Source organism: Bemisia tabaci, chromosome 8 (assembly GCF_918797505.1).
Source record: "Bemisia tabaci chromosome 8, PGI_BMITA_v3".
NCBI lineage: Eukaryota > Metazoa > Arthropoda > Insecta > Hemiptera > Aleyrodidae > Bemisia > Bemisia tabaci.
The window spans coordinates 11,485,608-11,506,283 of record NC_092800.1 but is presented as its reverse complement, the minus strand read 5'-3'; the positions used below and the strand labels follow the sequence as shown (position 1 = coordinate 11,506,283).

At 40.9% G+C, this 20,676-nt stretch overlaps 1 protein-coding gene across 2 annotated transcripts in view; it reads left to right on the top strand.

The window, feature by feature from the left end:
- The window catches only part of LOC109034008 (glucose dehydrogenase [FAD, quinone]), a 31,166-nt gene that overhangs the window by 8,996 nt on the left and 1,494 nt on the right, over positions 1–20,676 (top strand). The window contains exons 3-4 of one of the 2 annotated variants that reach the window (XM_072303521.1): positions 7,738–8,070; positions 15,903–20,628. In XM_072303521.1, the coding sequence (XP_072159622.1) occupies positions 7,738–8,070; positions 15,903–16,930 (1,361 nt within the window). In that variant the 3' untranslated portion in view covers positions 16,931–20,628. Of the gene's footprint in view, positions 1–7,737; positions 8,071–15,902; positions 20,629–20,676 lie in introns of those variants that run through there. The other variant, XM_072303522.1, reaches the window with a different exon arrangement.

The following is a 20,676-nucleotide window of genomic DNA, read 5'->3' as shown; positions in this document are numbered from 1 at the left end:
ACGTGAGTAAAAAGTTCAGCTTAAAGCTGATATCTCATCTGAGAGAAAAAGCTCACACTCAACGCTCACGCTCACTCTCTTTGGGGGAGTGTGAGCTTTTTCCCTCTGTAATGAGATATCAGCTTTAAGCTGAACTTTTTACGCACGTTGGCTAAAAAACTCCAACATCCCGTCTAACCTAAATTAGCCAAACCTACTTTGACCTAATCTAACCTTTGCAAACTAATGTTGCTCAATTACGTTGGATTTGACCAGTCGCATGACAATGTGACCAGGATTCGGGTTTCGACTACGACATTTTCAGTTCCTTTTTAAAGCGTCACGAACCCTGAAGGGTGAAGGGTAACTTCCGTTCAGGATCAGAGCGTGCGGCGTTTCAATGAATTCAGGGGCAGAGAATAAGTCGAGCTTTGATTGGAAGGAGCGGTCGGGGAGTGGGGTGGAGGGAGGGAGGGGAATGAGGGACACTTCCTCGATCCGCTGCGTTCATCCGCAATGCCGGCGAGCTTTAATGCTCCATGTCACCAAGTCGAGATAAAACGGAACCACTTTTGCTTTCTCTGCCGTTCGTGCTTTGTTGATCCTTGAATTTAACTGCAGACCCTATTGTCGCTCCGTTGCCACGTTGGCAACATGTTTGCGAAAGCACAGCAAAAGCTCATGCGAGAGAGGGAAACATTCCTTGGAAGTTCAAAAGCTTTGTTTTTAAAAGCTCTCGAGAAAGCATGACCGAGTTGCCACGAACACAGTTCTCTGTGAAAAGTTAACATTTTCATGAAGTAGATAAAAGTATGGTTCACTTAATCAGATGTACACAGGAATGGAAAGTAGATTCTTGGATTACTGGTTACGCTTGTGAAGAAAAGAAAATTAAAAAATCTTGGTAATTTCTTTTTTAACTTTCGAGTTAGTTCATTTTCTCATCCAGAACCACTGGATCATACTATCCGCATGTAAAAGCCAGAGAGCATATTTATCAGGAACAACACCTCCCACGAAAAAAAGAAGAGAAGAAACAAATCTTACATAACGTCCTTCCCTTAAGATCTAAATGACGCCTGTTCCTGCATGTTTTTTTTTTTTGTAAAAATGGCGAGAGCACTTTAAAAAATCAAATGATTGATATCTTGGTTAAAACCACGCAAATATACAGATACATTGAAAAAATCTTGAAATTCAATCGAATTGAAATGAGAATAAACAACGAAAAACGGAGATCGTCTGTTTAGATTCCTCGGACTTTAGGAGAGTTGCTGCAAATAATCTTATCTCATCGTCCCTTTAAGAGGACATCGAGGTACAATATGACCAACAAAAGAGGTTCTAACTGAGATGAAATAAATATTCTGCAATACGCCAATGTTTTTTTTATCTAAATGACCATGTACCTAGGAAAAAACAGTTAATTTTTTATGGAATGTCGGCATCTTGAATGAACTACGAGTACTTTACGCGTTAAATATTTTTAACAGAACAGCACAATTTACTTTTTCTTAAGCGATATGTCAGCTCTGTTTGAGACTCTTACACACGTGCGCGGTGCTGCGCTGGGATGAGCGGACGGTAAATGGCTGAACAGGTTCGAGTATTGACTCACAACCAGACGAGACACGACATCAAAGCCCAGAATTCCTGCTCCCAGAGCTTCACTGCAATGGAGTTCATAAGTCCCATGATTAGCATGGATCTCGACTAACCTGAAACAAGAGGAAAGTAGACGACTTATTACTAATAAACAGAAGGCAAAGGAGCTGATAGGCTCCAAGACGTACACAGACTTGGATGGATCAAGAGATGACTCAAGAAAACTGATCAAGAAAGGCGTAAAAAAAAAAAAAAAAAAAAAAAAAAAAAAAAAATTATTCATCACCGTCAATAAATATATTGGAAGGCAATCGAACAGCCAAAGAGTATCAAACATTTTGCAAAAAATGTATGGCCTGGAGAAGGGGGCGTGCGTCCCCCTCCCCCATTCGCCCGAAAAAGAGGAGGAAGGAAAAAAGGAAGGGACGAAGGAAAGAAGAGGGAAGGCCGCTTATATTTGGTAATTTATCATGACGGAATTGACCAAAACTGCATATTAGATGTTTTACAATTTTGAAAATTTGCGGGGGGGGGGGGGGGAACCTCACAGACCTCTTTACGCCGACCCTCGCGTTCGAGGTGTCTGAAACCGCTGAAGATTAAAATTAAGAAATTATGTTGACGGGAAGAAGAGCTGATTGGCTGCGGAGCAAAAGCTAACTAGAGAACAAAAAGAGAGGGTGTGGATTGTGAGTGGCTAATATAAAACAATAAGTGTAAGAATGTAATGTTCTTTTCATATACATGTTCTTTTATGATGTAAATAGGAATCAATCATGAGGCTGGTTTGCATTTTAACTACACTCCAAGAAAATGGGAGTTTTAAAAAGAAATCACGCGAATTCTCATACGGAAAATTCATGGACAATATTATTTTGGTAATTTTTATACCTAGGTGTTCTCGTAACATTTTGAAAGAATTTTAAGATGCTTTTAATTTTTCGGAGAGATTCTTGTCGGAATCTCGAACATACACGGTGAGTTAGAGAACTCCAGAAGTTTTTGCAAAATTTACAGATTTTAGAAAAATTTAGGGCAGTGAGGAACTTTCAGGGCTTTGAAAGAAATTTTGAAGTTTCTGATGACTTTCAGGATTGAGAAAAATAGTTCTTTGGGTTCGAATATAAAAGAGATTACGCTAAACAATGAAAGAAGCTTTGAAAAAGAGTACTATTTCTAATTCAGACGCAGGGTATTGACCGTTCTATATTCAATGAGTTCGAATAAGAGTAAGAATTCGGCCCATCATTCTGTGCGGCGAAGTTCAAAGGAAATTAGAAGTAGACAGTCTCAAAGATCAGTCTTGCGTCATCAAAGTTTTAAAGACGAAAATATCAGCTTACTTTTGTCCTGTGTCCTCATATTATGTAGGTCATTCTCTAGACGAGTGTACAAAAGACTTCATCATGGTCACCTTACGAAAGATGCCCGCTTTCTTGTTACGTTACTAGTAACCCACACGAAAATCCGCATCATTAAATATCTTCGTTCTATATCACATACCTGCTATTTATTAACACATTATAATAATTCCTCGTTAAAGGGATTTCTAGCCTGGATTACAATATACACACAAAAATCGATAGCAGAGACTGCTCATTGTCACCTTTGGACAAATTCGAATCTGGGGACTTGCCTTTAAAGCAACCTCAGTTTGTAACGTTTTGTGAGACTCAATAATATTTTGGCCGATTCAACTTCTGACATGTTATCATCGCCAGCTCAAGCGCCTAATTTTGTCTTTTTAAAACGGAGAAATATTGATATTTTGGACGATGATGGACCTATCTGAACCTGATCCACCCGATTGAGCACACTCGCTACTTTCCTCATCGTGCGTTAAAGTCACTTTGTTAGTGTAAGTTCTCTGACGTGCCCCCACGTGCCCCGGTCCATTCCAGTTTGTAATCTTTACAATCCGTGAAAATGTAATCTTTATCCCCGTTTTTGACACTGTGTAGGCCTAAAATACGACGACCAATTAGAAATGGATTCCTAACGACCCTGATTGAATCGGGACGTGCGATAACCGCTAATGTCTATTTTTCCAGTCTTCAGCTTTTTTTCAGTTGATAATACTTTTCGGAGTTGTATGCAACCACGAGAGTGCACTGGGAAAAAAAACACATTGGATCTAGAGTCCAGACTCTTAAAAACATCGACAAGAAAAAATACTCTTGATTCAATCAAATTTAAGCTTAAATCAAGAACCAAGCCTTTTAATTTGAGCGGATTTCCTTTTGATTTAAGCTTAAATCTGATTTAATCAAGAGTATTTTTTCTTGTCAATGTTTTCAAGAGTCTGGACTCTGGATCCAATGTGTTTTTTTTTTCCAGTGTGGCGTTAATACTCGTCTTCGGGTTACCTCAATCCCAAAACGAGCCCTTCCATCACTTTTATGGTTGCATCAACTCTTTAAAAGTATTATCAACTCAAAACAACAGAAGACTGGAAAAATAGACTTTGGCGGTTTTCGCACGTCTCGAATTAATTAGAGGGCGGTCGTCCCCCCCCCCCCCGCCCCCCAGGTCAGTCCAACCCTGTAAGACTGGTAGAAAGTTCGTTGCTCCAAATTCAAACATCTGAGACTCATAACTTGACATACACAGTATATCCAATCGTCATTTCAATTAACGCAGGAAGCGTAGTTTAATCGATTCCCACGAACAAAGGGGTCGAGCCTTTTACGGAGCTCGATTTACGACGGCGGTCAACGGAGTTCTGCCGCGCTAAGGAAAAACAACGTATGAACCTTCAGGCGTTGCCAAATTTTCCTCGATAAAACACGACTTCCCTGGTGAACTTATGAATATTTTTCTTCCAATTTTTCAGGGGATATTCTTTGTATTTTGACCTGAGGTTCCTGAAAATTTCAAAAAAAAAATATTGATAATTTTCCTCATAAATGAACGTTTTATCCAAGAAAATTTGGCAACTCTCGAATGTTCATAAGACGTTCTTCCTTAGCGCGGCGGAGTTTGGGTGATTATTAATGGTCATCGGACACGGGCACGCGGCGGCTCCGGCAGTTGTGGGTTATAAAACGAGATGCGCTAATCACCGCGGCGCATGAGCCCCGCGTTACGCAATCGGGGGACTTGTTTTACCCCCCCCCCCCCTCCCCGGGGGCCGCGGCCGAAACTTGGAATTTGTTTCCGTTCCTCTTCCTTCCGTCGTGATTTATTGCTTTCTTTGGCTGCGCCTCCGCTTAACGAGACGGGAACGTGACACGAAAAATTCAATTAATAAAACGGGCCGTGCGAAAAGGAAGTAAAGAGATATGAGTTGGACTAGTTTAAAAAAAAATATGAAACAATAAATCAGTGGTGCGGCCAGAAACAAAATTTCGAGGGAGCCGGGTCCAGCGGGCTGATTGTTGAGTTTGATGGGCAAAGCTATAGACAAAGAAGACAAAAGGGATATGGAGGGATCCTATTGGTGGAAGCTGGTGGTTGCGATGGATAAAGAAAGGTAGATGATAGACTAAGTAACGGCAACCTACGAGAGACCCTATAGTTAGTCCATCATTTTCTCCCTTAGTCTATGGGAACCAACCATTTCAACCATTAGGATTGCTCCATACTCCTTACGTCTTCTGAGTCTATAGCTTTGTCTATCAATTTCAACGATTAGCCCGCAGTACCTGGGCCATTTTGCCTGGGCAGATCTAACTTTGCCGGAAAACGCGGTTTGCCTCTAATGATAGATCCATTCCTTTGAAAGGGTCCAAAAGAAACATTTCCCGTTTCTGGGAGCAGGAACTAATCCAAGGAAGTTCCCACCTGGAATCTACTTTCTGGGCAAACTTCAACAATGAAACATACGCACATACACCCTAACATGCTTTGAGAAAAAAACTTCGGTTACAGGGACTGAACTACGGTTCAAATTGAACACTGAAGTCACTGAGAAAAAAGTTCGGTAACATGAACGGTAAGTACGATGTTCAATGTCGACCGTACTGTCCAGCTCATGTGACAGAACTCTCGGTTCCAGGAACGTATCCTCGGTTCATGCAACCGAGCTTTTTCCATTGTTCAATTTGGTTTGTGCGATCGGTTCCATGAACCGAGTAGGACGGCCGATATTGAACACCGAACTTTACGGTTCATACGACCGATTTTTATTTCTCGGTGTGGTTGTAACCAAATATCTTTGTCATAGCAACCAAGAGGTGGTATACTGAATGAAAGTTCGGTTTCTGTGACAAAAAAGTTAGATGAAAAAATGCCGTGTCCCACATGAGTCGAACTCTCATTCTCCGAGCGGCAATCACTCATACCTTTCAGAGCCATCAGAAAATTTTCCGGGAACTCCCGTTTCCTAGCGACTGACTTTCCCGAGAAACCTGGATTCCTGGATACGTCCAGTTCCAACCCATTCCAAAGCATTCTGCGCATAGCGCAACTGACCCATTATCTTCGTCTCGAATGGAAATTGCTCTTTCAACGCGGGTCCCGACGGAAAAATCCGGGTTTCCGCGCAAATTTGGCCACCGGAACTCGATCAGATTGATGGGCGCGGAAGCGAGGAATTACCTGGTCATTGGATGTGAAATTGGCCGAATCTATGACGACCTTGGGGCAGCGCGCCGGGCAATGCCCAATTGCCCGGCGCGGACCGCCTTCTTCCCCGCGCTAAGCAAGAACAGCCATCCAACGAATGTTCCCTTCGGGCAGTTGAGTGGTTTTACTCTGGATGGAGTAGTTTTCAACCGGGATGGAAAAACCGCAAGTAGATAGATAGCTCCCGTGGGTATTCAAGTGGTTTCTTCTAAAGCAGGGGTTTGTGACCGTGATGGAAAAACCGCAGGAAAATAGATAGCTTCCGTGGGTAGTTGAGTAGTTTCTTCTAAAGAGGGGTTCGTGACCGTGGTGGAAGAACCGCAGGTCTACATAAGGTTCGGATAGGAAGTTACGTGGTTTTTCCACGGGGGACGGTGCCGGTGCTCCCCGGCTCCCTGTCTGCGGGCAGCTTCCCCTTTCACTGACGTTACGTGAGCCGATTGTTCTGGGCAAGCGCGTCCATTGTTGGATAATCGGCCGAAATGAGGCGGCATTGTTTCGGGGCGCGAGACGGAAGATCGACGTCGTCGGTCGCGCCATCTTTCGGCAGTTTTCACGCTCCTCGTGTGATCGACCACGTCGATCGAAGTCCACGGATTCCGGTCTTGCTCGGATTACGTCGTCCTGTTGCCGCGCTGGACCGATAGGACGTATTTCTAGTAGGCGGAATCAGAGACAGGTGGGAAAGAATAAGTGTGCTCGAGGGGTTAGTCGTGGGCCGTAAGAATGGATGGGAATTAAAAAGCACTGGTGACGTCAGAGGCGACGACGCCCCGCAACGCAGTCTTTTAACTCATGAGCCCTGTTCACAAGACTCTTTTCCAATGCCCGTGACTCATGAGTGTCGCATACAGTTGGGCATATTATTTCTGTCAAGCAGAACTATGTGCAGGTGGAAAAGATCGGGTGTGCTCGGGCCAAAAGAATGAATGGGAAATATAAAGCGCCAGTGACGGAGCCGTCGCCGCGCTCCCTCGTTAACTCATGAGCCCTGGCTAGAACGCTCTAGACACATGCCCATGGCTCATGGGTGCCTCAAAAGTTCAATATGAGTCCATGATTTTTGCAGTATTCGATAGAGGACAGTCCCTAGATGAACTCACTCTCTTAAGATCACCTCACGGGTGTCCGCGAAGCGAGCTATGGAGAGCACGAAGTGCCCTTGGGGATTGAGCCGCGCAGCGACTGTGACTGCGGGGCGTTGCCTTCTAGTATAGACATACTGTCTACTCTGGGCTCAGATCCCGTAAGTTCAGGGTCCTGCAGCCGTGGCTTCTCCGACTGTTCTGCACTCAGTGACAGGAGCGATGGTTGCTACATTGGGAACATTCAGCCTCCGAGCTCGGCATGGATTCGCGCTCTCCACAACTCGCTTCGCGGACCCCCGTGTGCTAGAGCCGTAGCTTCTGCGGGTGCTCCGGATTCAGTGACTAAAGTAACGGCTGCTACTCCCGGAACTTCAAGCCTCTAAGCCTGGGACGGACAGTATATCTTTATAATCTGTACCTTCTTCTTCAGTGCCTGATTCTACATCTAGCGCAACGGATGCAATACTCAAATGCTAATCTCAACCTCTTCTGCGAATAGGTCCAGCGTTCCTGCAAGCAGGCGAGGAGATGGGCTACGACATCCGGGACATCAACGGGGAGAAGCAGACGGGCTACGCGTTCTACCAGTTCACGATGCGTCGGGGCTACCGCTGCTCCACGGCCAAGGCCTTCCTCAACCCGATCCGCCTCCGCCGGAACCTCCACACGGCCCTGTGGAGCCACGTCACCAGGATCCTCATCGACCCGGCCACGAAGCGGGCCTACGGCGTGGAGTTCATCCGCGACGGCAAGAAGCAGACCGTCCTCGCCAAGAGGGAGGTCATCCTCTCCGCTGGCGCCATCAACTCGCCCCAGCTGCTCATGTTGTCAGGTGAGTCGCCCAGCTAAGTATAGAGGAAGAGGGAAAGAGGGCTATGTTCCTCTTCCGTGTTATTGGGTGGGTAACGTACAGAGACAAGGAGAGACACTAAAAGAGACAAGACACCCTCCATTGGTCTCTTATTAGCGACAAGTGGAAGCATTTGCTTTCGGAGATTCAAAATTTTCTTAAGGACAATTGGACTGAGTTAAGTAGAAAGGAACCAACCCACATTTTGGAAAAAATTGAGTTATGAGTCGTTTGAACGCAACCACTGCTCTGCTATCTATCGCCAAAATTCAAAGTTTTCGTTGGAGCAAATTTTGCAGAAATTGAACTTGAAGTTTATCTTTTACATTGAGTCTTATGCACGAGCTAAACTTTAAACCTCTTTTTCTCGGTTCTATCCCGATGTGGCTTGGTTCCTTTCTGTTTAATTCCGTCCAAGTATTAGGGGGCAGTAGTCATCACCCTTTTATCGGCTGTTGACCTGCCTCCTAGGTGAATGGTGAGCTTTGGAAGACGCATGAGCCAAACAAGTTTCCCAAACTTTGGTTCGTTTGCGAAGCGAAACTCCAGCACGTTGTTAACCATCCACTAATAGATCAACAGTCGAATGTTGAAGTCCCGATCGTGAAAGCTTCCACTATTGCCAAGCTACCAGTGGAGGGTATCTCGTCTCTGGACACTACTTCCGAGGGTGCAACACTTCTCAGACGAATTTCCACATCAAGAGAATTTAGCCAAGTTGTTGACTTACCGCCAACCTCCGTTAAAAAATAACGAAAATACCTCCAGGCGACGGTGCACCGATAACATTTGGTTTTTACGCTGGCAACGATGACGACCATAATTTGGGGGAGCGTGAATATTTGTACATTCGATGGACACGCACCGATGTCCCTCTATAAACTCAATTGAAACGATATAGGTATCTAAAATGCGGTGCTTTGATTCACAGCTTCTCTATTGGTCCATATTGTTGCGGTAAAATCAAAGTGATCACTGCCTTGAAAAAGGTCGCGATCGGGTATTGACAGCCGATCCCGGCGAAAGTTGCCCGCATACAAATTTGAACAGCGAGAAAGATCCGCGGCAAGCGCTTCCTGCGATAAATCACCAAAACGCTGCCGATTCATCAGTAATAATGCCTACTTTGAATGGAATTTGTACATTTTACAGCAAAATACGGCAACGTTGCAGACTTCTTCGTCAGGAATCGCGGGTCGACCTTTCCGAGACCACCATTGCGTGGTGCTCATCATCCACGGGTCGCGCGACCGAAATCCAACCGTTCACAGATGTTTGTCAACTGGTGGGGGGAGGGGGGTTTATGAGATAATCGGGGGGCTCGGGTTATAAAACAGAGGACACGAAGAGTTGTTTTTAAATTCGGGGGCCTTACGTAAAAATCGGTGCCTGAAAAATGATGAGCTCAAAATTTTAAGATAAGAGGATGGATGTTGCAAATGTTTGCATACGTGAGTTATTCGGCACAGAAAGGTCCGATAAGTTGAGGAAAGACAGTGATATTCTGGTTGAGAGACATTTTAGTGAAACTTTTAAAATAATTAAAATGACAAATTTTTATCCATAATTTCTTCGAAATCTATCTATAAAATTTAAATATTGCCAAATTTCTTGTGATAAAACAATTATTGCATGAAAAAGTAGAGATTATTCTTCTTGGAATTTTCAAAACTTCAGACGAAATTGCAAATAGAGCAATCAAAAAAATTGAAAGAAAAATATTCACGAAGAAATAATAAAAAGAATAATTTATTATTATTGTATTTTCATGAGCCGTTTACGCAGAGTAGCAAAATTGATGGGGCGAAACACGTGATACAACTATTTCAACTTCGAAGTAGGTAAAATTGCATATCCTCAAATATGAAGGAGAACTAGGTCGCTTTTCCGATGACTCGGAGACTTTAACGCGAGGTAGAAAAGTAAGATGGAACGAAACACGTGATACAACTATTTCGCCTTCCAAGTAGGTAAAACTGCATATTCTCAAATATGAAGGAGAACTTAGTTGCTTCTCTACTGACTTAGAGTCTGGAAAAATTGAAAGAAAAATATTCACCAGTTTATCTAAAAATTCTTATATTATCAAAGGAAATTTGGCAACGTCTTATGGCCCAAATACAGAAAGCAAGGCACGGGCATCTTAGTACGGTGGTATTGACGACTGGTTATTATTATAGATGAGCAAGAAGTTGTTGCTCCAGTACTAGAATTAAAGCGATGGTATTTTTCGAAACATACGAAGAAAATTCTCAGTTGAGTGGCAAATCCGTTCGTTACTCTAGAGTTTTTGAGTGATTGGTTAATTGAAAAATTATGACACACGATAATAATTGAGAAGCAGTTTGTACTTAAAAGGTTGACTGATTTCGAAATACAAACTTCTCCAAGACGAACCGCCAGGCGCGTTGTGTTCATTCCAATGAATCACTAAGCAGCTTAGGAAAAAAGTTCAGGATTAAATTTTTCAAAAAGGAGAACACTGAGGACATGTGACCGGTGTTGCCAGCATATGTAAAAATATACATATTCCCGGAGAACAATCTAAAGACACATCAGAGAGAAAATTAATGATAGGTTTAACGAAATGCTTGGATGATTTTGGCAGCATCTAAAAATATTGTTACATTCGTTTCATATAGATACTAAAATGCAAACCAACCCAAATTTTTTAGTTCTGGTACAATTTGAATAGAATATAGCACAGAGAACAATGGAAAACCTGGTGAACTCTAGATTCAACCAAAGGTTTGGGATACTTTATTGCCTCGTCCTGTTGTGTGATTTGTCAATACTTCCGGACCGTCTTGAAAAAATCAGTATTATTTTCGGATTTTCAAGAAATTCCGGATTAGTAGACACCCTGTACTGCCGTGCTAAGGAAGAACGCCGTACGAACATTTGAGAGTTGCCAAACTTCCCCTGCTAAAACGTGTATTTTTGACGGCATTCATGAACCTTTTTCCTTGAAATTTTCAGATATTTTAGATTAAATTGCGTAGAAAATTGTCTGAAATTTTTGGGGGAAAATATTGACAATTTTTCCAGTAAATTCGACGTATATCGAAGGAAACTTGGCAACGCCTGAATGCTCATACGGCGTTTTCCCTTAGCACGGCAGTGTACAGTTAAGACCCTTCATCTACGAGCCCCTGATTTATGCCAAAGGTTGGTCCATCTGGGATTCTGGGGCGAGCGTTGGAAACCCCATCTCATCTGGAGCACGCGGTTGCAGCTAGCGCAACGCATCGGTTAAATAACCTCATTTGTTTTGCAAGAGCGGATTTCATCCGTCCCCGTCAACTCCGTCAACTCGGTCCTCGGTGTGACCTTAACTCATTTCGCCGCCTTACTCTGGGTTAACCGTGTAAAATTGCACGTGCGCCGCGACGTATCAATCCTTCACTTTCTCCTCCTGTTTGCTCTTTTTATAGTGCGTTGCACCTCGCCTTGGTCCCGGCTGCACCGGCCCGGCCGAAGCCCCTATTAATGCAGTAAATACGGGAGTGTTTGCTTTTCAATTAATCTGATTGTTCCTCCGCTCCGCTGAGCTCTATACTCCCGTGATCGCGAAGAGAGCAGTAAGTGCACGCTCGGATGAGCCTCCAGACACATAAAAGCATGTGCTAATCATGGCTCATACGGAAATGCACTTACTGCTCTCTTGGCTATCACGGCAGTATACTCCCGTGCTCGTGCTTCGGAAAACGCTGTATGAGCATTACAATGCTGCCAATTTTCCTCCAATATATGGTTTTTCTTACGAAGAGAGCAGTGCTGCCGTGATAGGATACGCTCGTTGAACATTCGCGAGTTGCTCAATTTCCTCGATAGAACACGTATTTTTAAGGAAAGTCATGGGTATTTTTCCTTGAAACGCTCATATATTATAGATTAAATTGCGAACAAAATTGTCCAAAAAATTCGAATAAAAGCATTCGACAATTCCCGGAAAAGTTCGGTTGATTCAATCAGATCTAGGGTAAATACGGCAACGTCTGAAAGTTCATACGGTGTTTTTACTTAGCACGGCAGTGTGGGCATAGGCGGATCCAGACACCTCAAAAGGGGGGGGAGCATAAGGGGTCCGGGGATGGGTCACCCCAGAAAATTGTTCATTTTTTGAAGCATCTAACCACTTGTGAGAAACCAATGAAAGTATTTTCTCTAAAACGACCACGTTGATAGCATGTTGAGTGCATATTGCTACCAACATGGACCGTAACAACATGTTATCAACTTAGTGAAACAGATGCATATGAAAGCAGTATGTTACTGTGATGCTCCTTTACATTGCTGCGACAGGAGCAGTTAAGCAGTTTGGCAGTACAGCTAACAGAATTATTTTGTCTCGCTGGGAAGGGAGAATCACGATCCATCAAACCATCAAGTTAAAAAGAGGTGTATTTTGATGAGCCGTTTACGCAGAGTAACAAGGTTGATGGGGCGAAAACACGTGATACAACTATATCAACTTCGAAGTAGGTAAAATTGCATATCCTCGAATATGAAGGAGAACTAGGTCGCTTTTCCGATAACTCGGAGACTTTAACGCGAGGTAAAAAGTAAGATGGAACGAAAAACGTGATGACAACTATTCAACTTCGAAGTGGGTAAAATTGCATATCCTCGAATATGAAGGAAAACTAAGTCGCTTTTCCTATGACTCGGAGACTTTAACGCGAGGTAGAAAAGTAAGATGGGGCGAAACACGTGATACAACTATTTCGCCTGCCAAGGAGGTAAAACTGCATATCCTCAAATATGAAGGAAAACTTGGTCGCTTATCTGACTTAGAGTAAGAATCAGAAATGCAGACACGCTGCTTTTGGAGTCGAGGTCAGCTAAAAATATAACCCCATTCAAAAGATTTCTCATAAGTATAATTATTGTGAAATCTTTTGAATTGTAAAGAGTGAAGTAGTCTTATTCGTCCCGTTATTTTTTTATTTTCTATTTTCTGAGTATTTTACGTTTGATTTCTTATTTTTTTGTTTGTTCATCTTATATCGTGTCTCCAGGTTTTTTACATTATTCTCACTGTTTTTTTGTTAACAATCAATGAGACTTGCAAAGGAAAATAGATTAACATCAAACTCGTCCGATTAGAGTTTGACATGATTAACTGTGAGACAATATTTGCAAACAACAGAAGATAAAAATCCTCTAGGAGATATCCGTTGCTGCACGGATGATTTATGCGGGCCTTCTTCGACAAAATATTTTATTCCGTTACTGTGCGTCATTATTTTTGCAATGCATCGACAGCGACCTCTTTGTTTTGAATTATGCTTTTTTCCACATTTTGCAAATGTTTGCGCGAAAATGTGCACCTGAAAATTAGCGTTATACCTTCCAAGTCGTAGGATTTCATCTCTCAAAGGAAAATCTCATCTACATTGGACGTAATCTGAAATTGAGGAAGAGCGAACCAAGAACCTGGTTGCTGTAAGTAATCAGTTATGAATTCATTCGTCCATCTAACGCGTTTGAAACTAATGCCGGGAGTAGTGGTCACAACTCATCCTACATTACTACGATGTTTAATGATTAATACCGTAGTACCGGCGGAGGTCTAAAATAAGCAGGATAGTAGGTGGACAGAGTTTGTAGGTGGATAATAAGGTGATTAGCGGTTCTGGTGCTTAGACATTTATCCATATCATTTTCCACAAATTTTAACAACGTGGTATGAAATTGGTCATATTTTATTTATTTATGGTCATATTTATATATTAAAGTAGTATGATTAACCCTTAGATTTAAGGTAGTATTTGTCTAACAACGATTGTGTAGTGGTCTCAATACAATGTAGTATTTGGATTGGAGGGGCGGTTTTTTGTGGTGAATTTTATATGTGGTTGGAAATGAAGATGTCATTTGCACCAAACATTCCTGGTTCAATTTTACTACATAACTGTTACGCTAATTTTTTTTTTTAAATTGTTACGTTTATGAATCGGCGAAAAGAAAAAGTAAAGGAACTCAGTATCTGATGCAAATAAACTTACCTAAAAACTCGAAAATCACTTGTATCCATGTATTTACTCCTGACGACGATATTTCAACTAACTTTTTTAACAATTAGTATGACAAGCCTTTAATATTTATTAGCGGGTTCTGTTAAATCAAATGAGATTCCCGGACAAGCCCATCAAAATTTTTCAATGAGCTTTCGGATACTCGGGATCACGCAAAGTTTACTAATTACAGGAATGCTAATTCTGCTTGTCCATTTCAGAACCTTCCTGACAAAAACTCGCGTATTTTCATGAGGAAATGTTACACAGTGCATTTAGAGAGAAAAAACTGAAGACTTACTCCCGCACAGACAATTTATTTTAAAGACTTCTCTCTGGTAATTTAAAAAAGAACCACAAAGTGTGTGTTCGAATGATTTCAAATCGCCCTGTATTACAAAATGCAATACAGAAATGTCGACTACTGAACGTAATTAGATAATAAGCTACTTTGTTCAAACGAAACTTGCTACCTGTGCAACTTTTACTTCGTACAGCTACCAATTAATTTTAACTGCAGCTGAAGGCGGCGTGGGCTTCAGTTTCAAGCCAGCAAGACTCGCAATTATTAAGAGAATTCACTCTACTACTATTTCGCTTATACAAAAACTTCATTTGGTAAAATTTTAAGAGCAAATCTAAGCCTCCATTGATAGTGCAGTTCCTTGAAGGCTACCTTTTTGAAGAGATCATTGTATCGTCACCATCCAGTCAAAGTATCACAAGCGCTGTGCGACATTTAAAAATTTCCGTCGACGCGACATTTTATTTTTCTACTGAGAAATTGTTCAACGAAGCTGCCGAAAGTTTCACTGAATTTTCTTTGTGCTGCCGATAAAATTCAGTGAAATTTTCAAACAGAGTCAACCAACAATTTCTCTGTAAAAAAATAAAATGGCGGCAAAAATTCTGGAACGTAGCATGGCGCTTGTGATATTTCGGCCGGAAGGTGACGATATAGTGAAACAACTGGAGGAAAATACGAGAGCTCACGAAAAGCATAATTTTACCAAAGGTTATTGGCTAAATTAAATGATCACATCTTGGCGCGAATATGAAGGGAAGAAAACACTGGGTTTCGTAATTTATTAATTCCTGCTGCATTGGCGTGTAGATGACAGAGTTTTGCACAGTTGAGGTTATAATTTTCGTCTGGTGAAGGATTGTAACCACACAGCCGATCAAATTGTTAACTAAAATATTTGTGACTATCCATGGAAAAAGGATAAAAATAGATGTACTTAGAGAAGTGCTTGGCAGGATAGAAACTTTACCACATAAAGCTGCGTGTCTTGAAAAATTTGATTCCGTGTAGTAAGTCCATTTCCCATGGTTGGTCACATTTATGTCTTAACATCATCCCTTCCTCGGTACATTCATTTATTTTCAACACACGGTAATGGTGTACTCGATGTTTTCAATGTCATTAAAGAGATACGTGTACCTCCTCGATATCTTAAATACTCGAAATTACGAAAAAGTAGAGTTTCTGAAATTCTCTCTATTCTACAAATCTACTAATCTATGTATTTTATCAGTATAAAGCTCATTTTTGCAGGAAAGCTCCACAAACTATACCTTGAAATTATACTGATAAAATAGCTACATCTCTTCTGAATATTGATGGATGCTTTCCATTAATATTATATTTTTTAAAAATTATGTCTACAAATAAAAATCAAGAATTATTAAGGAAAAATTTGGAAAAATTGTATGATAGAATCCTGAAATGAGAGTGTATGCTAATCATAATACTTGTATGCATCTCAATAACCAGAAATTCTCTTGTTTCAGGTGTGGGTCCAGCTCAGCACCTAGCTGAAAAGGGCATCCCGCTGATCCACGACTCCCCCGGCGTAGGCCAAAACCTCATGGACCACATCGCCGTCGGCGGCCTGGTCTTCCTCCTCGACCACCCCATCTCCCTGGTCATCGGCCGGATCTTCAACATCCACGCGGCCGTCCGTTACGCCGTCCTGGGCGACGGCCCCCTCACCTCCTCCGTCGGCCTGGAAACCGTCGCCTTCATCACCACCAAATACGGCAACGTCACCGACGACTGGCCCGACATCGAGTTCATGCTCACGTCATCCTCCACAGTATCCGACGGCGGGACCATGGTCCGGAAAGCCCACGGCCTCCGGGAGGAATTCTACGACGAGTACCTGGGCGACATCACCAACCGCGACGTATTCGGAGTCTTCCCCATGATCCTCCGACCTAAAAGCCGTGGATACTTAAAGTTACGCAGCAAGGACCCGCTTCAATACCCGCTGCTGTACCATAACTACCTCACGCACCCGGATGACGTCAGAGTCCTGCGTGAGGGTGTCAAAGCCGGGTTGGCTATCGGTGAAACCGAGGCTATGAAGCGCTTCGGTGCCCGGTTTCATTCCCGGCCTGTTCCAGGTTGTAAGAAATTCACGCCGTGGACGGACGATTACTGGGATTGCGTCATCCGGCAGTACACGATGACGATCTACCACATGTCGGGCACGGCCAAGATGGGCCCGGCCACGGATCCAGGCGCTGTCGTTGACCCCAAGCTCAGGGTGTACGGCGTCCAGGGGTTGAGGGTCATTGATGCCTCCGTCATGCCGGCCATCACGTCCGGCAATATCAACGCGCCGGTCATCATGATCGGTGAGAAGGGGGCCGACATGGTGAAGGCTTACTGGCAGGGGGTCGGCTACGCCAATGAGAACAGGAAGAGGCGGAGGCGGCGTAGGAGGAGGCGGGCGCTTGCCACGAAGTATAACTCCGCGGCGCTCGTCAGGCCCGCGAGGTTTGACTCCCGATTCCGGAATGAGACAGGGTGCTAGGGATAGCCACGTTGTCGGAGAGGGAATGAAACCTCCTAACTTCTGAACTCTGTGGGCTGATTATTGAAATTTATAGACAAATCGATAGAGAAATAAGTAAACGGGAGAATAGAACGATCCTATTGGTTCAAACGGGTCGTTGTTACAGACTAATGAGATGGACTGACTATTCTGCCATGCAAGGGAAAAACGCCGCATGAACATTTGAGAGTTGCCAAATGTCTGAGGATAAAAAATTTATGTTCGAGGAAAGTTATGTTTAGTTTTCATTTAAATTTTCAGATACCTTAGATTAAATTGAGAACAACCTTATCTGTAAAGTTTAGAGGAAATTTTGTAGAATTTCCCCAGTAAACTCGGTTTTTATTGAAAAAAAAGAGAAAAAAAAAACTCAATTGGCAAAAAACGACAATTCCACGTTAAGGCCCGATAGTTCCTTTTTAAGTTAATTTCGTAATTTTAATGAAGGAAAAATGGCAACATCTGAGCGCTCATGCTGTGTTCTTCCTTAGCACGGCAGTATTGGGTTTCTCGTAGGTTGCTGGTAGATAGTCTACTGGTACAACTCCTTGGTTCATTACAGCCGCCCGCTTCAACCACTAGGATCGCTACTTTTTCTCTAAGTCTATTTCTCTGTCTAGTAATTTCAATAATCATCCTGCAGGATAGACTTCTGAGTGAATCAAAATTAAGTAAAATTATGGATAATGTTACGAGAAATCTGCTTGTTTCGATCACTCGTTTCTTCAATGCTAAAGCAATAAGTTCCTCTTCTTTTAAAATTGAAAAAAATTTGTATTCTAGATAGAAACGGAAAACAAACGGTTAAATTCAGCTTGGATCGAGAATTCGTTTCAAGTCAGGGTGAATCGGCTCACGAGGAGAAAAATGAAGTGCTATTGCGAGTAAAATCGTTCTAATTGCAGAGACAAATTTCATGAAATGTATAAAACAGTAAAACTGCGAAATCACGCCGGGGAAATTTTTTGAATCTAGCTGAACAATTTTGGGGGCGATCCGGTCAAAATTTACGGGTCTTGGACACCGAAATTTTGATCCCTAATTATTCGATCAGGACTTATTGAGGCGATCATAAGATACCTTCCAATAGTGCATATTTCGCAACAATCTGCTATGATATGTTACATAAGAGCAAAAATCAGAATTGGATAGATTGTTAGTGCTTTAATTACCTTGTAAAGTGTAAATAATAAATTATTATAATTGGCGAATACTGTACAGTACTCTAAGAATTGAAGGTTTGTTGTAAAACTGGTGTATTTATTCTTAGTATAAGGTAATTTCTTATCGTCAAAAAGAGTAAAAAATTGCCAAGATTCTTTTAAAAAAATGTTTGCACTGCCATTTTAAGAAATGTACTTAGTTTATGATCTGTATTAAGGGGTGATGCAATTTGATGAAAGTTGAAAATACATTCTTCTTGCGAGAATAGATTAGTTGCGATAGTAACAGAATTTATTTTGATGGTTGAATCCTGTGATCATGAAACGGCAAAAAAGCATCGATGAATCCCCAAAAGTGCGATAAGCAATATTTTGAAGGGTATGAACGAAAAATATAAAGTAAAAAATATAAGTAACTTATTTTTTAGCTGTAACAACTGCTTGTATTACGTGTACAGGTGTAATGAACTAACAAAACCCCATGGCGTAGTTTTAAGTAGTAATAAGAACAGACTGCATATTTATGCACTCTTGACTGGAAGTTAAAATCAAAAGTAAATTTAAAGAGTTTATCTTAAGTTTAAGAACTGAACGGGAGGCTTATTTTGTAATAAAAATATATGCCACTTATTCAAGTGTATAAAACAAAACATCAATAGAATTTTAAACTGTTCACAAATTTAAAAGACTAAAGGTCAAAAGAAGTCTAGATGGAAACTTTATTCACTAGAGACCAGATTATTGTGTTACGGTCACTAGGTATACAACACTCTGTATTTGTAGCGTGAGAGGAAACATAAGCTTTAAAACTCAGGTTTTCTTGAATATTATTTTAGTTTTTTAAAGTTACTAATTCGGAACAATAAAATTACCATATCAAGACTAAGTTAGAAATTTTGTTACCATTGACAAGTACCGTTACAAATGTGATAAAATAAAGTGATACTATATCGACGCAAAATGATGGAGAATTAGTGAAAATTGTTCCACAAACTGTAGATTTAGTTTATTTTTATGGCAATAGAGAGCGTATTTACTTTAAATTCCACAATTCTTCAATTTGAATACTCCAAAATTATAATTTTAATAAATGTTTTTTGGGGTCTACACTTTTCCAACTTCAAACACCATCAGACTGCCATTACTAATGCCCACTTTGACATTTTGAGGCACTATCTGTTTAAAAATTTCCATAGAATACTCCTCTATTTTTAAGTATTAAAAACTCAATTTTGAGTTTTTTTGGACAAGGGAACCGTTTACCGTATACGGCCACATATTCTAACCATAAAAAATCGTTTCACCTACGACATAAAATGTTGAAGATTTAGATGAAAAATTTTAATACTTGCAATTTGATGGGCTGAAGTTAATTAGAAAGAGTTATTTCCCGATAGTTTAAATCAATTATTTGTAAAAGACACTTATTATTTTACTTTGTCTCAAACGGGCAGTTTGTTTCAGAAATGTCCATTAAGAATTATAGCAAAAGATGTTGTAATACTTTGATTGCAGAGTCTTTTTATTTGCACCTGCATTTTAAGAAATGAAAATCTGTGTCAAACAAGACTAGTGATGTCAGAATAAGTGAGACTAGTGGCTTTCTGAATGTCCGATTGAAAATTCACCTATAAGGAACGCATCGTGATTTACTTCCTAGAAGTGCAGCGGAGCACTATTTTCTTCGCGAGAACATCTTAAAATATTCAAATTTATTAACAACTACATGAGCAGCCGTCAATAATTTCAGTATACTAATCATATACGATAAATTTTTGTGCATTTTTACAATTCAGAACAAAAAAAGAGAGAAAAGAACAATTATTTAATGACTCCAAAACTGGCATTTCTGAGAGGAACAGTCTGTAAACATTTCTTTGTCCCAATAATGAGCATGACATTTACTGAAAAGATCATTTTTATTTGATGAGATGTAAATATGTAACAATAAATGTTGATTTATGATGAAAAAGAGTTTTTTTTCCTATTTACATGTGACAAAATGACTTAGTAATAAAATTTAAATCTCCAGGAAATGAAGAAAATATTATTACATTTCATTGGGTGATAAGAAAATTAAGTTCCTAAAACAATACAATATTAATTGAAATTCTAGAAAATGCATGTATGTATGATAACATTCATTTAGACCGTTTTATTCATTAAGTTTTGTCGTCATGAGATAAAGTTACCTTAATTAAGAAAACGTATAAAACAACAAACAGCTTTTTACGTTGCATAATATGAGCTTACTGTTCGAACAAAGGTGTTCAAACCAGCATACTGCCTTAAATTACCAATTATTACGAAGGCATGTTGATTTCCTTAAATGCAGAAGTTAAATTTCAATATTATGTTGTTATTAACACAACATTGATATAATGCGATATTGTCTTGTCATACATACTTCAATTTTTTAAACGTTTTCGACGAGCGTTTTAGAATTTGAACGAGATTGCAGGTGTTCTTATGCTTGTATGGTTCATGCCTATCTACTGCCTTCTACAGTACTGGAGGTAACAACATATCACTATTTTTTAGTTTTACCTATTTACACAACTT